This window comes from Chanodichthys erythropterus, chromosome 5, assembly GCF_024489055.1.
Source record: "Chanodichthys erythropterus isolate Z2021 chromosome 5, ASM2448905v1, whole genome shotgun sequence".
NCBI lineage: Eukaryota > Metazoa > Chordata > Actinopteri > Cypriniformes > Xenocyprididae > Chanodichthys > Chanodichthys erythropterus.
In genome coordinates, this window is record NC_090225.1 from 35,750,203 (window position 1) to 35,768,313 (window position 18,111).

The 18,111-nt window shown below is 36.9% G+C and overlaps 1 protein-coding gene across 1 annotated transcript in view; it reads right to left on the reverse strand.

The window, feature by feature from the left end:
- The window catches only part of pcdh15a (protocadherin-related 15a), a 280,344-nt gene that overhangs the window by 137,085 nt on the left and 125,148 nt on the right, over nt 1–18,111 (reverse strand). The window contains exons 4-8 of the mRNA XM_067385538.1: nt 17,124–17,284; nt 13,439–13,594; nt 9,176–9,295; nt 8,903–9,013; nt 2,406–2,576 (exon numbers count right to left, since the gene is read on the reverse strand). Of these exons, the coding sequence (XP_067241639.1) occupies nt 2,406–2,576; nt 8,903–9,013; nt 9,176–9,295; nt 13,439–13,594; nt 17,124–17,284 (719 nt within the window). The remainder of the gene's footprint in view (nt 1–2,405; nt 2,577–8,902; nt 9,014–9,175; nt 9,296–13,438; nt 13,595–17,123; nt 17,285–18,111) is intronic.

Below are 18,111 nucleotides of genomic sequence, written 5' to 3' on the forward strand. Positions count from 1 at the left end.
AAATTACACGAGCAAGAATGCAAATCAACATATCCACATGTTTGTGTGTATGACATTGATTTTATAGAACAGTTCAACAAACAAACGGATAATAGTGATGTTCTTAACAGTATTGTCAGTATTTACTCTATTTTGCAACGAAATAATAGTTCCAACGAAAGCCACAGCAGAACTACAACAGACACAGCGGTGTTTCGTGAACAAATCTGTTTGAATGAATCGTTCGTGAAAGTCACTGATTCAATGATTCATTCATAAATATAGACACTTGCTTCGTTACTGAATGAACGAATGACTCGGTGACTCACGCATTAAGACTTACCGCAGTTTTAGTATGTAAAATAATAACTTTTTTACATTTTTATCATCATTGCTGTAATGGGTTGCTTGTGCAGGAACACACAATGAAGAAGATACTTTACAAACAAGTCTTTACTTAGAACTCCAACGGGAGAATATACAGGAACAGGTATACGCGCAACACAACACTTAGCACATACAAGACCGGACATTGTGAGGATGGTGACTGCTTATCTAGGGAGTGCTGATGAGAGGTGATGACTTGCAGGTGCTGGTGATTGGAGATTGTGTGCAGGTGAGGAACAGGAGGGACGCTGAGAAATGTAGTGCCGGTGCTGGTGACTGATTTGGTGACTGTGACAATTGCATGTTTCTCTATTGAACTTTTTTTTTTTAATTTAAATTTGAAACATTAAGGTATTTATAAAGATAATAAATGCACTGGAAAGTCAATTTAGGGGGCAAATATGGTCCCTTAATGGAAAAGGTGTAGTCTAAGTGGAAGAGAGGGGGTACGCAGAAGGATGGTAAATGCCTCAGGGGGTACTCCACTCTAAAAAGTTTGTTAACCACTGGACTAGATCAACATGCCATCTCGGTCAATCTTTAAAATACTTTTATATGTAGCAAGATATAACTAAAACCTTTTGGATTCAATAAAAGAGAATACTTTTGTGCACCAAAAAAAACAAAATAATGACTTTTCAACAATATCTCATGATGGCCGATTTCAAAAAACTGTTTCATGAAGCTTCTGAGCTTTACGAATTGAATCAGTGGTTCAGATCTCCAAAGTCATGTGATTTCAACAGTTTAGCCGTTTGATAGGAGATCTGAATCACTGATTCGATTCGTAAAGCTCTGAAGCAGTGTTTTGAAATCTGTCATCACGAGATATTGTTGAAAAGTCATTATTTAGTTTTTTTTTTTGGCACACAAAAAGTATTCTTGTCACTTTATAATATTAAGGTAGAACCACTGAACTCTCATGAACTGTTTTAAATATGTTTTTAGTACCTTTATGGATCGTGAGATTTTCAATGGCATTGCTGTCTATAGAGGCCTCACTGAGCTATCAGATTTAATCAAAACGTCTTCATTTTTGTTCCGAAGATGAATGAAGGTCTTACGGGTGTAGAACGACATGAAGGTGAGTAATAAATTACATTATTTTAAATTTTGGGTGAACTAACCCTTTAATCACAAATGATGTGGCTGTATTGGCCTTTGGGCGGTTAAAACAAATTACCTTTTGACCCTTTAAATTTTTTAAAATATTTTAATATGTATTAAAATATAGTTAAAACCTTTTGGATTCAATAAAAGAGATCTAGTTGTACTACCTTACATACTTTGAATCTCAAATATTTGTTTTTTTTTATTATTATTAAGGCCTTTGGACAAAAAAAAAAAATACCCATTACATCATTGACCCATCTATAGAAAGCTAGAAATGTCTACTTTTAAACAAACCAATTCAAATGGAAAATAAATATGCTTAGATTATGTAATCTGTATGAAACATGCATATAGGCATGTCCATTACTATGGAGATGACGAGTTGCATCATTGACAATCTCTGCAGCTGATAGTGGCTTGGCAGCTGCCAATGATGATACTCCAAAGGCTGCTTGACAATATAAACCAACCCACATGTCTTTACAATGTTCTGATGCAGAGATATAGATCTTGCAAAACGGTTGCTAGGGTACTCTGTTTGGTTGCTAGGGAGTGACTTGGCAGCTACCAATGATGATACTCCAAAGGCTGCTTGCCAGTATGAATGATATAAACCAACCCCCATGCCTCTATGAATTAATAAATATGCTTAGATTATGTAATCTGTATGAAACATGCATATAGGCTTGTCCACTACTATGGAGATGACGAGTTGCATCTCTGCAGCTGATTAGGCTATGTATTATATACAGGCAATTAAAGGCTCATTATTTTGATTTATGGCTTATTAATATAAACGTGCAATTAGTAGACTAATGGCTTAAATGAACAACTACTAGTCGACTAGAAAAATCTTTAGTCGAGGGCAGCCCTAGAAGGGAGTATTCAACATTTGAAGACTTCTGAGGTTTTCTGCGAGTTCTTACCGGGTCAGTGAGCTCAGGAATAGCGACACGGTATGTGATGGGGTTACAGTCATGTGTGTTGTTGACCAGAACACAAGGGAGGAACATGGGACCTAGATCATCTCCATCTGAAACGTCCAAAGTTAGAGTAGTGGTTGCTGTGCGACGACTTCCAGGAAACGGAGCCCGGTCCTAGAAAGAAAAAAAGTTGGCATGTTACTATAGATACAGACCTTTAGCTACAACATCCACAGATCTACAGTACATACAGAGATACAACATCAAGGACAATGAGAACATAAGCATGAGGTGAAAGACTTAATAGAACAAAAATATTTAAACTCTACTCATCTAAACAATAGTTTAACTAAACTCATTTTTTTTAAATAAATATTCCAACTACAAGTAAAAATACTTTATTTTTTTAAACCAAAAGCTCAATCATTACTCATATATCAATATATCATACTTTGAACAACCAACTTTTTAAAAACTTGATTTTTTTCTTTTTTTCTTTTTTCCAATACGGTAAAAGCACTGAATCTAGATCAACAGGTAAAGGAATCACAAAAAAATGTACATGTAATAAAATGTAATTCATCAATCTATAATTATTGATTGAATTCCAATAACTAGGGTCTAAATAAAAATGATTTAGAATCAAAGTTAATTCTGCCCTTCTGTATCTTTCCTCTAACAAGATTTCAGAGAGAGAGCAAAAAAAAAAAAAAAAAAAAAAGAAAGAACTCAGTAACAAACCCATCCCCTCATTTTCTACATCCTGAAATGATTCCATTTTCTTCAAGGAGAGCTGTTGCAGCCCTGATGTAAGTCATTTATTTGAGCCATTTGGCTCTATGAAAACATGCTCACGGCCGCTGGGGTCTGGACACCTCACAGGGATGCTGTTCTAGATGGGGTTTGAGCTAGTTCTGTATGCAGCTCATGTGAGGGTGAAGGGATGCATTTGGAAGTGAATCAGGATGCCGGTTATTCAGTGACAGATATAGGGAGGTGCCTGGAATTTTAAAAAGTGCATTGTGCAAACTGGCAACCTAAAAGGCCCAACACCGCTTGACCAAAAAGTCAAGGTTATTTTTTATCTAATGGAAAGATAACAGAGTAAGTACTCATTTACAGACATCTTTATCCAAAGTGACTTACAGCTCATGGCTCACTTCTTACAGGGATCGAATCATTAACCTTTCGATTGCTAGCATGAGTTTATTTACATTTTAGGATTGGTTTGACTTTAAAGCAATATTGTGAGATACAACAAACTGAGCTATATGAACATAGGAACAACATCAAAAACTGTGTTTATAGTTTATAGTATAGTAAGTAAGTATATTGGGCATGGTTAAAAAGAAATGTTAAAAAAAAAAAAAACCTCACATTTTTGTTAAAGCATTTATATATTAATTTTGTTACTGAGCTTTAAGTTGTACATAATTGTGATTCTAGGTGTAGTTCTAGGCAAGCAAACTTGTGGTTGTGAGTATTGTGCATAACACATAAATTCAAACTCATAAATCATCAAAAGCACACTCAAAAACTCTTAAATGCCAACTCACAAATGCAAAAATGTAGATTTGCAAGGGTAATTCTCTCAAACTCTCAAACACAAACTCAAAAACTCTCAAATGCCAACTCACAAATGCAAAAACGTAGATTTGCAAGTGTAATTCTCTTAAACACAAACTCAAAAACTCTCAAACGTAAACTTAAAAGTACAAATTCAAACTCACGATTGCAAACTCAAACATTGTGTAAACTCACAAATACAAATTCAAAAGCATAACCTCACCAATGCAAACTTAAAAACTCTCAAATGTAGAGTAGCTAATTTAGCTAAATCATAACTATTGGTCAACTCTGTCTGTGAATTTTGCAAATATTTAACATATAAAAAGTATTAAAAAGAGCTTGTGACTAAACCTCCCCAAACTGTCAGTAAAACCTAATAACTCCACACCGCCTTTATCATGAATGAAGTGCTGCACAGAATTTGGACCATCTCTGCTTGTTTGCAATGCAATGGTAAACAAAGAACTGGTTCTTTGAATAAGTACAGCATTTTCCTTACTCTTGAAATAATATATATGTAAAGGGAAATGTTTTACGTATTAGGAGCAGAGAAGAGTGTCTTAGTCTAGCATTTTCCATCAATTCATAGCCAATGCTGTCTTAAATAGCCTGTGTATAGCACTTAAGTCTTTAATAACATGAGATTTTGGCCAAATGACAGTAAACGTCTAGGGTTAAGTCTGTAACCCTGGTTCCCTGAATAAGGGAACGAGATGCTGCGTAGTCGCTTTGGGAACGCCTCTGCGTGATTACGTCTTGAAGCACTCGTGAAATCAAACCAATAGTGTAGCGGGACGTCAGAGCGGGTGACATCACGGACCAGGAAACTTTAAAGCACCCCTGAGAACAAAGAACGCCAGCTTCTGATATGGATGAAGCAGACGCTCACAGGCGTGCAGGGAGTATGGCTAAGCTACGCAGCATCTTGTTCCTTTATTCAGGGAACCAGGGGTACAGACGTAACCCGAGACGTTCCCTTTCATGGGAACATCGACGCTGCATAGTCGCTTTGGGAACGCTATCCCAACTAGGCCATAAGACCAAAAGCCTGTTGTGTTATTATTATTTTAGGACGACAGGACTGAGGACCCTGGAGTGGAGCCCAGATCAAGGTTATAAAACCTAAAAAAAGTAAGCTGAGAAGACCACCCAGCAGCATCACATATATCTAGGAGGGGAACCCCCGACATCAAAGCCTTTGAGGCAGCCATACCCCTGGTAGAATGTGCCTGGACAGCTAAAGGAGGAGGCTGTCCAGTCGACTTGTAAGCAAGAGAGATGGCCTCGACCACCCACCTACTCATTCTCTGCTTAGACGCAGGACCTCCCTTATTAGGAGAACCATAACACACAAACAGTTGTTCAGTCTTTCGCCACAGGGCAGCTCTTTGGACATACGCGTCTAAAGCCCTCACCGGGCAGAGCAGATTTAGTTTTTCTTGATCCGGATCCATAAAAGGTGGAGGACAGAAGGCCTGCAGCACAATAGGCCCTGGGACGTTTGTAGGGACCTTAGGAACATATCCAGGTCTAGGATGTAAAAAGGCTTTGACCATTCCAGGTGCAAAGTCCAAACATGAAGGAGCAACCAATAGTGCTTGTAAGTCCCCAATTCTTTTGAGGGATGTTATGGCCAGAAGAAATAAGGTTTTGAGAGTAAGGATCTTCTCAGATGCTTCCTCTAGAGGTTCAAAGGGAGCCGCAGCTAACCTTCCAACACAATAGCTAAGTCCCAGGAAGGCATTTTTGTGCGTACATAGGCCTCAGCCTCTGAGTACCACTGAGAAAACGTACAACTAAAGGGTTTCCACCAACAGAAAGAACTTCTATTTTTGCGTGATAAGCGGAAATAGCAGCGATATAAACCTTCAGTGTAGAAGATGTTAAACCATCCGAGAACTTCTCTTGGAGAAATTGCAGTACTTGACTGATAGAAGAGTGGAACGGATCCACCTGAGAGTGGCTACACCAAGTAGCAAACAGTTTCCACTTATACGCGTACAGTTTTCTCGTGGTTGGAGCTCTGGAGTGGAGAATGGTCTCTACAACCTCAGGGGCCAAGCCCACAGTTTACATATTTCTGGGCGCGGGTGAACTATTGCTCCGCCCAACTGAGACAAGAGGTCTTGTCTGACAGGAATTTCCATGGGGGAATCTTCTAAGAGGGATACTAGATCCGTGAACCATACTTGGGTCGGCCAGAACGGGGCTAACAATATTAGACGGGCCCAGTCCCGGCGAACCCTCTCCAGAACTCCGGGGAGCAGAGCAATCGGGGGAAATGCGTACAGACGCAGCCTCGGCCACGTCTGTACCATGGCATCCAACCCCAGAGGGGCTGGATGGGTCAGAGAAAACCACAATGGCCAGTGAGACGTCTCTTTCGAGGCAAATAGATCGACTTGTGCACGACCAAACTTTTTCCATATCAGCTCCACCACTTCGGGATGGAGCCTCCATTCCCCTGCCTCGACAGGCTCCCAAATTTTGATTTCCTGGGATATAAGCTGCTCTCAGAGAGAGAAGCTTGCCCTGGGTCCACAGGAGGATCTGATGAGCTAACTTGCACAATTGGCGAGACCTCAGACCCCCCTGATGGTTGATATAAGAGACCACCGACATGTTGTCTGACTGAACTAACACGTGATGGCCCCTCAGGTCTGGGAGGAAGTATTTGAGTGCTCGAAATACCGCCATCATCTCCAGCTGATTTATATGCCGAGATCGATGATCCTCCCACAGACCTTGAGCTGAGCGACCACTCATGATCGCTCCCCACCCTGTGAGAGAAGCATCCGTCGTTAGCATTTTGCGACGACAAGGAGCTCCCAGCACAAGACCTTGGGAGAGAAACCAGGGCTTCTTCCACACCGACAAAGCACGAAGGCATCACCGCGTGACCTTGATTGTGCAAAAAGGATTTCCCCTCAGAGAAAACCCCCTGGTTCTGAGCCACCACTGTAGGGGTCTCATGTGCAGCAGACCAAAAGGTATCACGTTGAACGCAGCTGCCATCAGACCCAACATTCTCTGAAATTGTTTTACAGTGAGTGACTGGCCTAACTTCACCCCTTTCACAGTTGACAGAATGGAATTCACCCGAGCAGGGGACAAATGTGCCTGCATCGAAGTGGAATCCCAAACTACCCCTAGGTAATTGGTAGTCTGAGCCGGTAAAAGCACACTTTTCTTGGCATTGAGTCTCAACCCTAACCTCTTCATATGGGACAGAACTACATCTCGATGTCGAACTGCCTGTTGCTCTGATTGAGCTAGAATCAACCAATCGTCGTATAATTCAGCACGCGGATGCCCTGGAGTCTCAGAGGAGCCAGCGCTGCATCCACGCACTTCGTGAAGGTGCGGGGTGAAAGGGATAGGCCGAACGGAAGAACCTTGTATTGGTAAGCTTTGCCCCCGAAAGCAAACCTGAGGAACTTCCAATGTGAAAGATGGATCGATACATGAAAGTACGCGTCTTTCAGATCTATTGTCACAAACCAGTCCTCGGACCGGATCTGTGTAGTGATCTGTTTGAGTGTTAGCATCTTGAACTGGAGCCTTTGCACTGAACGATTTAACATGCGTAAATCTAGAATAGGATGAAACCCTCCATCCTTCTTCGGAACTATGAAGTATCGGCTGTAAAACCCTGACTGTATGCTGGTGGGAGGAACCCTCTCTATAGCTCCCTTTTGCAAAAGTGTCATCACTTCTTGTTCCATGACTAGAGACTGCTGGGGGTCCACTACTGTTTTTTATCATTTGCAGCACCCATTGAGAAATATTGGGAAAACTTTTCCATTCTTCTAAATATTCTACTAAGGGAACCAGTCTCTCGAGACTGGTCTCTGGTGTTTTTTGAGCACTTGGCTCGACGCCTTGAAGCGGCGCACCGGCAGGGAACAGTCGAATCGAGCGCTGACCCGCCCCGCTCTGACGTCCCGCTACACTATTGGTTGGATTTCATGAGTGCTTCAAGACATAATCACGCAGAGGCGTTCCCAAAGCGACTACGCAGAGCCGATGTTCCCATGTAAGGGAACTCTAAATATTCAGTGCTGGTTCAGGGAACAATAAAATGTCCAGTTTTCTTGGCGTTACGGGAACGTTTTGGTCCCACTTTATATTAAGTGGCCTTAACTACTATGTACTTACATTTAAATTAATCATTTGATACAATGCACTTAATGTGTACATACATGTTTTTACATTGTACTTATATTTTAAAAACACCTGCATGTAATTACATCTGTAATTAATTTCGGTTATTACATTTATAATTACACTGTTGACCACATAGCTTTATAATTACACTGAGTGCACACATAGCTATTTTTAAACTTTAAAACCTGTAAGTTGATGAAAAGAACAGCCTCAGATGCTGCCGTTCTAATGACGGACAAAACGAGTATGTCCAAAATTCTCCTGTCAAAAACCTTGTAACTCCACTGAGCTTAATTTTGGTAAAATGTTAATAATATAATGACAAATGCAAGTGTCTGACCATATATAAAACCACAATATCAACTTTGACAATGCAGTGTTTAATTATTTAAAAAATACAGTCTTTATTCCATTTACTAAAATGTAGCGTACAAGGTTTCCACCCGACAGCAACATTGTGTTACATATAGGGTTATTAAGTGATAGTATCCCACTAGCCTCATGATAACATGTAAAATGTTTAAGCTTTGTGGCTGCACTATGAGCTTTTTGGCTACCTTCCCCAAAAGACTTCAGCAGTCTTTTATATGTCCATTATTGTAAACATAATTTTAAAAGTTATTATCTCTGGTATTCAACATCATGGCAATACAGCTTGAGTTGTATTTACCTTGAAACACTCCTCTTAAATGCATTAAGAGTACAAAAACACTGTAAAAACATTATATGACAGTGAAGGATATTTTATGTGTCAATAATCTTACATTGGCCTGGACTATAATTAGATAGCGAGTTCTCTCCTCATAGTTCAGCCGCTCTGCCAAAACAATGTTACCAGACAGAGTCCCAGCAACCCGCACGGTCCTGTTTGACAACTGAAATAGAGAGAGAAAATGAGAGATTGCAGTATTTTAAATAAAACATTACAGTTTAAAAGTTCAATATGCATGCATAAAGTTACTGCTTTAAATTAACCATTAATTACAATGAAGAACTTGAGTGTAACTGCAGAAGGTCTGTTTGATCTGATGAAATACCGGGTCATTTGGGTTGTACTGAATGGCGTATTCAATCTGTCCGTTTGGTCCGTCATCAATATCCGTGGCTCCATTGTTTCCTGAGAAGCCGGTGAAGATGGTGGTACCGACAGGAGTGAGCTGGAGAGATATCATTAAAAAACATATGAAACAAACATCAGACACTGGCTATATGCTTGTGTAACAACACAGCAACTCTGACAGGCCTCAGATGTGACCCATGTGACCTAGACTGTGTATGTGTGTGGGGGGTTCCTTTTGGTTCCCTTAGAAGACAGACTAGACAGGAACAGAACAGGAAAAAAAAATACTAAGAAAAAACAAGGAGGAAACAACATAAAGAGAAAGTCAAAACGGAAAGAGAGAGACAGCACAACCTGCACACAAATACACACAGTTCTGATATTAAAATAACAGGTTAGGGTCATTCTACAACTGCGGTAGCATTTCCATCTTGTATTTTCCCCAAGTTAACTTATTGATAATACATTAACCCTACTGTGATATTAAATAATTTCAAAGAAGGTCTCATTAAATGATTTTAAAATATATAAATTAATGATTTACCATTGCTGACATGCTCATCTGTCAGTGGTATTACACATAACTGAAGGTAACAGGAACCAATAACAGCAGAGGCAGTTAAAAAAAAATAAATTGATTGTCAATATGGTGGAAGACATTACAAAGAGATAAATGGTAGCATTAATCTTCATATCGCTTATGACATTTTCAAAGAAATTCTAAAACCTTTTACAAATGAGTAATTTTTGCATTATCTTTTGATCACAAATGCTGGATTAATCACTTCTGCTTTGGAAAAGATTGTCTGCCAAACAAATAGATGAAAATGTAAATGAAAAAATAGGGGAAAGAACTCTCTACAGCAGTATTATAAAGTGGCATGTATATTTTCATGCTCTTAGAGACTTCCTAATAATAAGATATTTCATACTACTACAGTTTTAAACCATATATGCTTTTTTTCTATAAAACCAAATTCAGCGATTGAATGTCTTTTCTGTTGTGACCACAATATGTAATGTCCCTTGTAATTTGTCATGTGCTGGAGAACCTCATATACGCACCCGCTCAAAGTAATTGCATGTTACATTGAATAACTGAAGAGATGGATTGGATGAAGCAAAAACATTTTTTGGAAAACAACCTGACGATCTGGAACTAATCTCATCTTGCTTGGAATTCTTAGGGCAATGTCAGTATCTCTGAGGACTAAAAATCTCACATGAAGCCTCTCTCTCCCACACATACAGTATCAGTCTACAGTACACTGCCTCTGGGGCTCCAAATCACCCAGAAACCCCATGAACCAAGTCACGGCCCTTGTGGATCCAAAGCAACTCACATGATCACATTCGCCTCCAAATGCAGACACTACCTAATACATTTCCCTTCCCACCCCGCACCCCTCTGACTTCTTCACTTCACTGTATTTATCCTCCCTCTCTTTCTCATTTTGCATGTACAGGAAGAGAGAGGCAGAAAGAAAAGAATGACAGCATATTTGACTTCAAGGAGAGGAGAAAGATTGACAAGCATAAAGAAGCCAAGCTTTTACACACCCGCAACACGTACACGCTCAAGAAAGTTATTTAAACGTATTCCAAATAAATGAAAGCCATTACATTTAAAAATAGTCCTCATATCTGTACTTCTAGAGAGGAGGGTCAAGTGTGTGTGTGTGAATAATTTTAAGTATAAATTTGAGCCAATGCAAAAAGGGGATGGTTTTAGATCTGAATAACTGATGGAGTACACCAACAGACTACACAATGACTTTATATGTGTGACTTAACTCTCTGTTCATTCAAGAGTGCAATTTTCTTGCCTGTGTTGATGTACGGTATTTCTTGTTGCTATATCTTTGATCAAATAAATTGCCTTGCAGTCAAAGTGCAGCAGGGAAACAAAATGCAACAAATCGTAAAAACTGACCATCTTTCATTGGAGAATTAAAAGAACACTCTACTTTTTTTTGAAAATAGGCTCATTTTCCACCTCCCCTAGAGTTAAACAGTTGAGTTTTACCGTTTTCAAATCCATTCAGCCGATCTCCGGGTCTGGCGGTACCACTTTTAGCATAGCTTAGCATAGTTCATTGAATCTGATGAGACCTATTAGCATCTTGCTCAAAAAAATGACCAAAGAGTTTCGATATTGTTCCTATTCAAAACTTGACTCTTCTGTAGTTACTTCGTGTACTAAGAATCAAGGAACTTTGCTGCCGTACCATGGGCGCAGCAGGCTCAATGATATTACGCATCATCTGTGACCCCCTGTTTGCACAGGGAGCATGCCTTGCAACCATGGAGACATTTGTGAGGCGCTGCGTAATATCATTGCGCTTGATTATTACGCCAGAATGAGAGTATAGTTCCTAGCCATATCGCAACTTTTCATTTTCCGTCGGTCTTAGTACACGATGTAACTACAGAAGAGTCAAGTTTTGAATAGGAAAAAATATCGAAACTCTTTAGTCATTTTTTTGAGCAAGATGCTATTGGTCTCATCAGATTCAATGAACTATGCTAAGCTATGCTAAAAGTGGTACCGCCAGACCCGGAGATTGGCTGAATGGATTCGAAAATGGTAAAACTCAACTGTAGTGGAGTTGGAAAATTAGCCTATTTTCAAAAAAAGTGGAGGTGTTCCTTTAAACAACATTTTATTAAACTTTGATAATTGCCTTAATCTTTTAAACAACTGAGAAGATTGTGATCGAACTACATTTTATAAAAATCACTTGTCAAGTTTATAATGTATATTACATTAGCATATGAGAGTCAAATTGGACAACAGAGACTCATCTCAAGATCAGTCATTTAATGGTTCATCTATAACCAAAATTATGAAAGAAAAGAACAGTCAAGAATAGAAAATTAATAAAAAATATTAAAATCAGAAATGTCAGAATCTGAATGTGTATAGTTTGTGCATTAAAATGTCCATCAAAACCAACACATGTTAAACAATGTGCACTAATCTGGTGATATTTTTCAGTTGGATTGGCATTTATTATCTTTAGCATGCAGTGTGAAGTATTTCACTCAGTTCCCTGATCAATCTGATTCAATTTCAGTGAGTGAAAAATTAAATTATACTCACATGCATGTATTATGCACATTATCATCTCTAACAGACAGCATATTGAAGCCACTCATTTACTCCCTCTTCTGGGAAAGCAATGACGCATTCAAAACAACCGGTAGTGTGGGTTTTCCAGGAAATACGTTTACTCCCTGGACCTCTGCTTCTTGTAAATACTGTGCACATTATTTTTTGACAGACAATGATGTTTAAATTTGAAAACAGAGGGATCGTAAGATAATAATTATTTATTTCTTAGCCGGAAAGTTTTCAGTGAAATGATTGATGACCATGAGTGTGTTATGTCAAATAGTAAATATTAGTATATTATTATATATATTAATATTAATATTATAGTATATTAATATTAGTAAATATTCCAACTGATAGCCATCTTGAGTTTTTGACGGATGTGATAATGTGTGTAAGGGGTGAACTATGTTTGATTTTGAGTAATTATAAAATGTGCTGGAGACTTTCAAAATGCTTTTGTGTAATTCATTTTAATCATTGTACAGAATGAAGTTTATTTCGGTGTTGCTCAGAAACTGAAATGTGTGGTTTGTGAAAAACTGTTACATTCAGCTGTCACAAATTCATTGACTTGAAAATCAAGTTATATGTTTTTTTGTTGTTTTTTTTACCAGGAAATGAGTGGTTTTCATTGTCTCTTATGACAAAAATATTTTATTTAAACCCATGAAAATGCAGATCCTGTTGTAAATAATAGTGAAAATCCCTTTTTAAAACTGTTATTCCGTTATTACCACTTAGCAGATTTATATATATACTTACCAGAAGTAATTACAGCTGGGAATGTATATATTATCGTTTAAAAGTTTGGGGTGAGTACGATTTTTTCTTTTAAAGAAAGTATCACTTTTATTCATCAAGGATGCATTAACTTAATTAAAAGTGACAGTAAAGTTTATATATATATAGCTGTAATTCCTTCTGGTTAATTTATCACATTGCATTGTCAGATACAGTACCACCACAATGTGCTGTTGTATACTGCACATTTTGTCAAATGAGGCAGGCTGGCTAGGTATCCCATGAATATAGAACATTTGCATACTATGCACATTAAATAGAAACTGAATTGACAGAGAGACAGAGAGGAAATGAGGCAGTGCATAAGTTATCAGGCCTCACCTCATTAACTGATACATAGTAACGAGGCTGCTGGAAACGTGGCGTGTTGTCATTTCTGTCCCTCACAACTATCCGCACTTCATGCAGAATAACTGTTCCCACCAGTTCATTGGTGCACTGAATCTGAACCACGATGGTGGTGATGTAACTGGGCGGCTGGAAGAAAGAACATAAAGGGGTTTATAAAATATAGAGAAAACAACTATTGTAATTGGATGCATTAGCAAATCATGAAACAAGGCCCCTGTGAATGAGATTTGAGAGCTGAAAACATACATACGCATATGGTAATAAATGGCAACACTACCCATTTGTGATATTTTCAAAAGCTATGACCAGTCATCAATAACATTTGGGTACCTGCCATTAGTAAAGTACTGTATGTAAACAATATAGCCAATCAGCAATCTCCAGCAATAAGATGCCTGTATGTGTGAATACACAAGATTACATAACTGAATGTAACAATGCAAACAGGATTAATGTCAAGCCTCCTCATTTTCTTTTGTATAAATAAGGTGTTTGGCTGCAAGTACTCAGAATAAAACAAGCAGTGGAGCTGTTGAGTGAAGTGGCTGAATCCCACAAAGCCTCCTGAAGAGGACGAGGAGGAGGAAGAGGAGGGGATATCCTGTAATCATCATCCAATAGTGGCATAAGAGGCCTGTCACTACCGCAATGCTTTTCAGACGAGCACACAGACACATGTGTGGAGCTTTATAGAAGATTGGTGTAAGACAGACAGACAGTATAAGAGGGAGGAGATGAAGCACTTGAAGAAAAAGGAATGGGAGGAATTGCAATGATCATATAGTGGCTGTAGGAGGAAAATCTTCTGCTTTTTCAGTCTTTTTGATGGAAGCATTGGCTGTTCTTGTACTCTAGAACAGTAGACTCTGACAGCACAGTCGAAAAAGCAAAAAACCTGATAAAATATAAAGTTATATCTTTATAAAGATAAAGCCACAGACAAAACTCAGACAAAAAAAAAAAAAAGAACTTTCACTGTTGTTAGTTTCACTGAAACCATTCTTGTTCACATTACTTAAAAACTCATAACTTAATTTAATGTAGTTGTTTCTACTAAAAATGAGTATTGTCAGCTTTACTTAATACGTGTTTGTTCAGTCAACTTAACCTTGCTGAGCGAAACGCACAAATTAATGTTGACATAACTAACTGGGCAGTTGATGCAAGGGACTGCATTAGGAGAGTAAATTTAGGAATTGAAGTGATATTTTATGTGTTTTTCAGTAAAGGGAAAGATGCTGTTAGTTTATGTTAGTATTTCATGTTCAGTTACATCAGACATTTACAGGAGTTTATGTCATTTTTTTTAATTATTATTTGGTGGTTACTATTATGCAGAAGAGTGGCGCCTGTGTTTAGACTTTGTGCACTCATATATGAATGTTTAGGATGGAATACCTGCTCTCAATTCAACTGAGTTTGTTCAATTATTTTTTGAGTGCATTTTGTAGAGCAAATAGTTAATTTAATAAGGTAAATTAAGTCAATAAATGTCTTCACCTTATGTAAAAAAACTTTTATTATTATTTTGTAATTACTCAAATTTTGTCAGCTTTACTTGAATTTGTTTTGTTCATACAGCTTAATTGTTATTTGTACAAATTACTCAATATAGTTGCGTGGAACCACTGCTTTCTTAAGTAAATCCAACAATTCAGTTTTTTCGAGCGAATCACATTCTGTGAATCTGCAATTACTGTTTTGTGCTATCAAAATCAACACTACCTATGTGATTATTATTATTTTTTTCAGTTTAATTCTTTAAATGTTTAATGTAATTAATGCAGTAACCGTTTTTCTTCATTCTTTAGCTAGTGTTATATTATGATCATGCTATCATTTATTCAAGTGGTATTAAACCACTCAAAAGCGATAAAACAAAAAATAACTTAAATCGGCCGCATTCAGTTCTCTTTCACACTTGAACAGACAAAAACACAAAATTATGCCAAAATGCCCGCTTTATCAAGTATAATCATAAGCACAGTCGGAAATTAGTTAAATAAAGTCTTAATTGACCGTAAAGAGTTTAAAGAGTTGTAAGGACATTGGATATGTGTCAGATTCACGTCGTCTTAAAGTGACAGCAGCCTAATAAACCTGCTGCTGCTATGTCATTAATGTTAATCAAAGAACAAAAGACAAACAAAATATCACTCAGTGCTCTTGACTTATTTTTGTTGCTTTAGTAAGGATTAATCTATATTTAATTTATAATTTCTGCTGTGAAGACTGTGAAGTCTTTGACAACTTTCTGTTTTTTTCGATATTTCGTAACTGTTAGATCAAATATTTAAAACATACTATATTAATGTTGTTTCTACATTAATTTGGAGATTAAACATGAAATTATTACACTATAAAAATATATTAAAAACTGTAATGTTAGGTGCAATTAATCAAGATTAATTACAGAAAAAAGTGTGATTAAGTAGTTATTTTTTAATTGATTGACAGCACTACTGTGAATACATAAAGTGCAGTCAAAAATTATAACAACAACCTTAATAATTACCATCATCATCCTCATCCTCATTCTCATCTAAGATATGTTTAATTTATAAAAGAAAAATGTTTAAATATATTTTAAATACTTTTACTTTAAGAGCCCACTTGCATTAATATTTGGTAATGATAAATTATTTTAATTTTTATTATGGTAAATTATTTTTAAGCTTAAACCTCACAAAATGTTATGTTTATACTAAAAAATAAATATTATTATTATTAAAAATAATAAAAAATAATCTAAAACATAATATTAAAAAGAAAAATGTCTAAATTTATTTTAAATACAACAAATGTACTTGAGAAGCAAACTTTTTTGACACAAAAGGTCAATTATTTTTAAGCATAAACCTCACAACATTTTGTTATATATACAGTCAAACCAAAAATTATTCAGACATTTTTGACATTTTTTATATGTTTTTACTAGTGGGTGCAGGACACTATAGTTAATTAATGTAAGTGAGGATAGCAAAATAAAGTAAACTGTGACATATTATACGCAAAAATTATTCATACAGTGGACTACCAGTAAAATTGATAAAAATTTGGAACCAAAAATTATTCAGACACTCTGACCTGACCATGTTTTGCTTGACATAATTAAGATTTTTTTTTTTTCTGAAACAGTTTTACTCTGAGATCTTGTCATTTTTTTTTTTTTTTTAACTATAGTGAATAAACTGTATTAATGAATGAAATGTCCAAGGTGTCTGAATAATTTTTGGTTTGACTGTGTAATAAACAAAAAAAAAAAACAAAACATAATAATAATAATAATAATAATAACAATAATAATAAAAAAATATCTTTATTTAAGATACAATCTCTGAAAATTCTTAATATCTCATGATATTTTGAATAAGTATTTTTATCTTGATTTAAGGATGTTAAAATATTTAACTAGAAAGACTAAAATACTGAGTAAGGAAATGTTGCAGTGCTGTGTGGCTGTCATGATCTTATTACTGTGACGTGTCGGTGTGCTGCAAATCTGGACGGGATTTATTGTAGCGCTTGTTTGTCTTAGAGACTTCAGGCAGACTTCCATATTATAAATGTGTGTGTGTGTGTGTGTGTGTGTCAGCCAAAGGACAACAGCAGCAATATGTTATTTTTGACAGAATGTGCGTGTTTGTTTACTCACGTCACGGTCCAGCACTCGTCCGGTGCTGTTGAGATACAGTCTCTGCAGTGCAGGGTCAAGGATAACCCAGTAATCATAGTTGTCCAGCAGCGTCAATGAGATGGTTCTATCTGGATCCTGCGCACGACCGTTGATCTGCATGTTTTCCACTAGAACGGTACCTGACAGAAAGAAATTGGCAGGAAATGGTTTGGTTTCCAGGTGCATGATGGAATATTGACTGCCTCAAGTAATATCAAAGTACAACTAATAAATGTGTATAATAATAATGATTTCCTCATTAATAAATACAAGTTGTAAATCCCCATTCTGTGCAGATTCATTAGTGTCCTCTTTTGGCTCATAAATATCTGTGTATGAGAGGCTGATTATGTAAGAATGCGAAGGTCATAATTTCAGCATGTGTTAATATATGGTTGGCTGAGTTTTCGCCTCTCCTCCAAGATAATTACACTTCATTTTATGCTTCAATGTGTTGCAAATTATTTCAACTCCTTTTGAATCCCTGCAGAAAAACACAAAATAATCGGTCCTCACAGAGCAAAAACCATTATCCAGCACTATTCAGTTAGAGTTCTAAGAGGTCCAGGCTCTACTTTTCCTTCCAAACAAAGGTCCGAACAATCAGAACAACTATGTTTGTAAATTAAATGAATATCCCTGAAATCAGATAACATTCACATGAGAGCCAGTTTGATCTGAGATTTTGAAGGGGACTTAAATAAAGCCTAGAAATGAATATGATTCATTGTAAATGTTTAGGTTGGCAGCCACAACACTTAAGTAATAAGAAATTCTAAAAGCAGTCGATCTAGTCTCTCCAAGCATGTATCTGTACAGCATAAAAATACAAAACTGATTTCTTCTGTAAAACAAATGCTGCATTTGATTTGAAGGGGAAAAAAAGAAAAGTACAAAAAAAAAAAAAAATGCAGCATTAAACCTTAAACCTTTTCATTGTCATGTCAGGAAAAAGACAAAAACATTA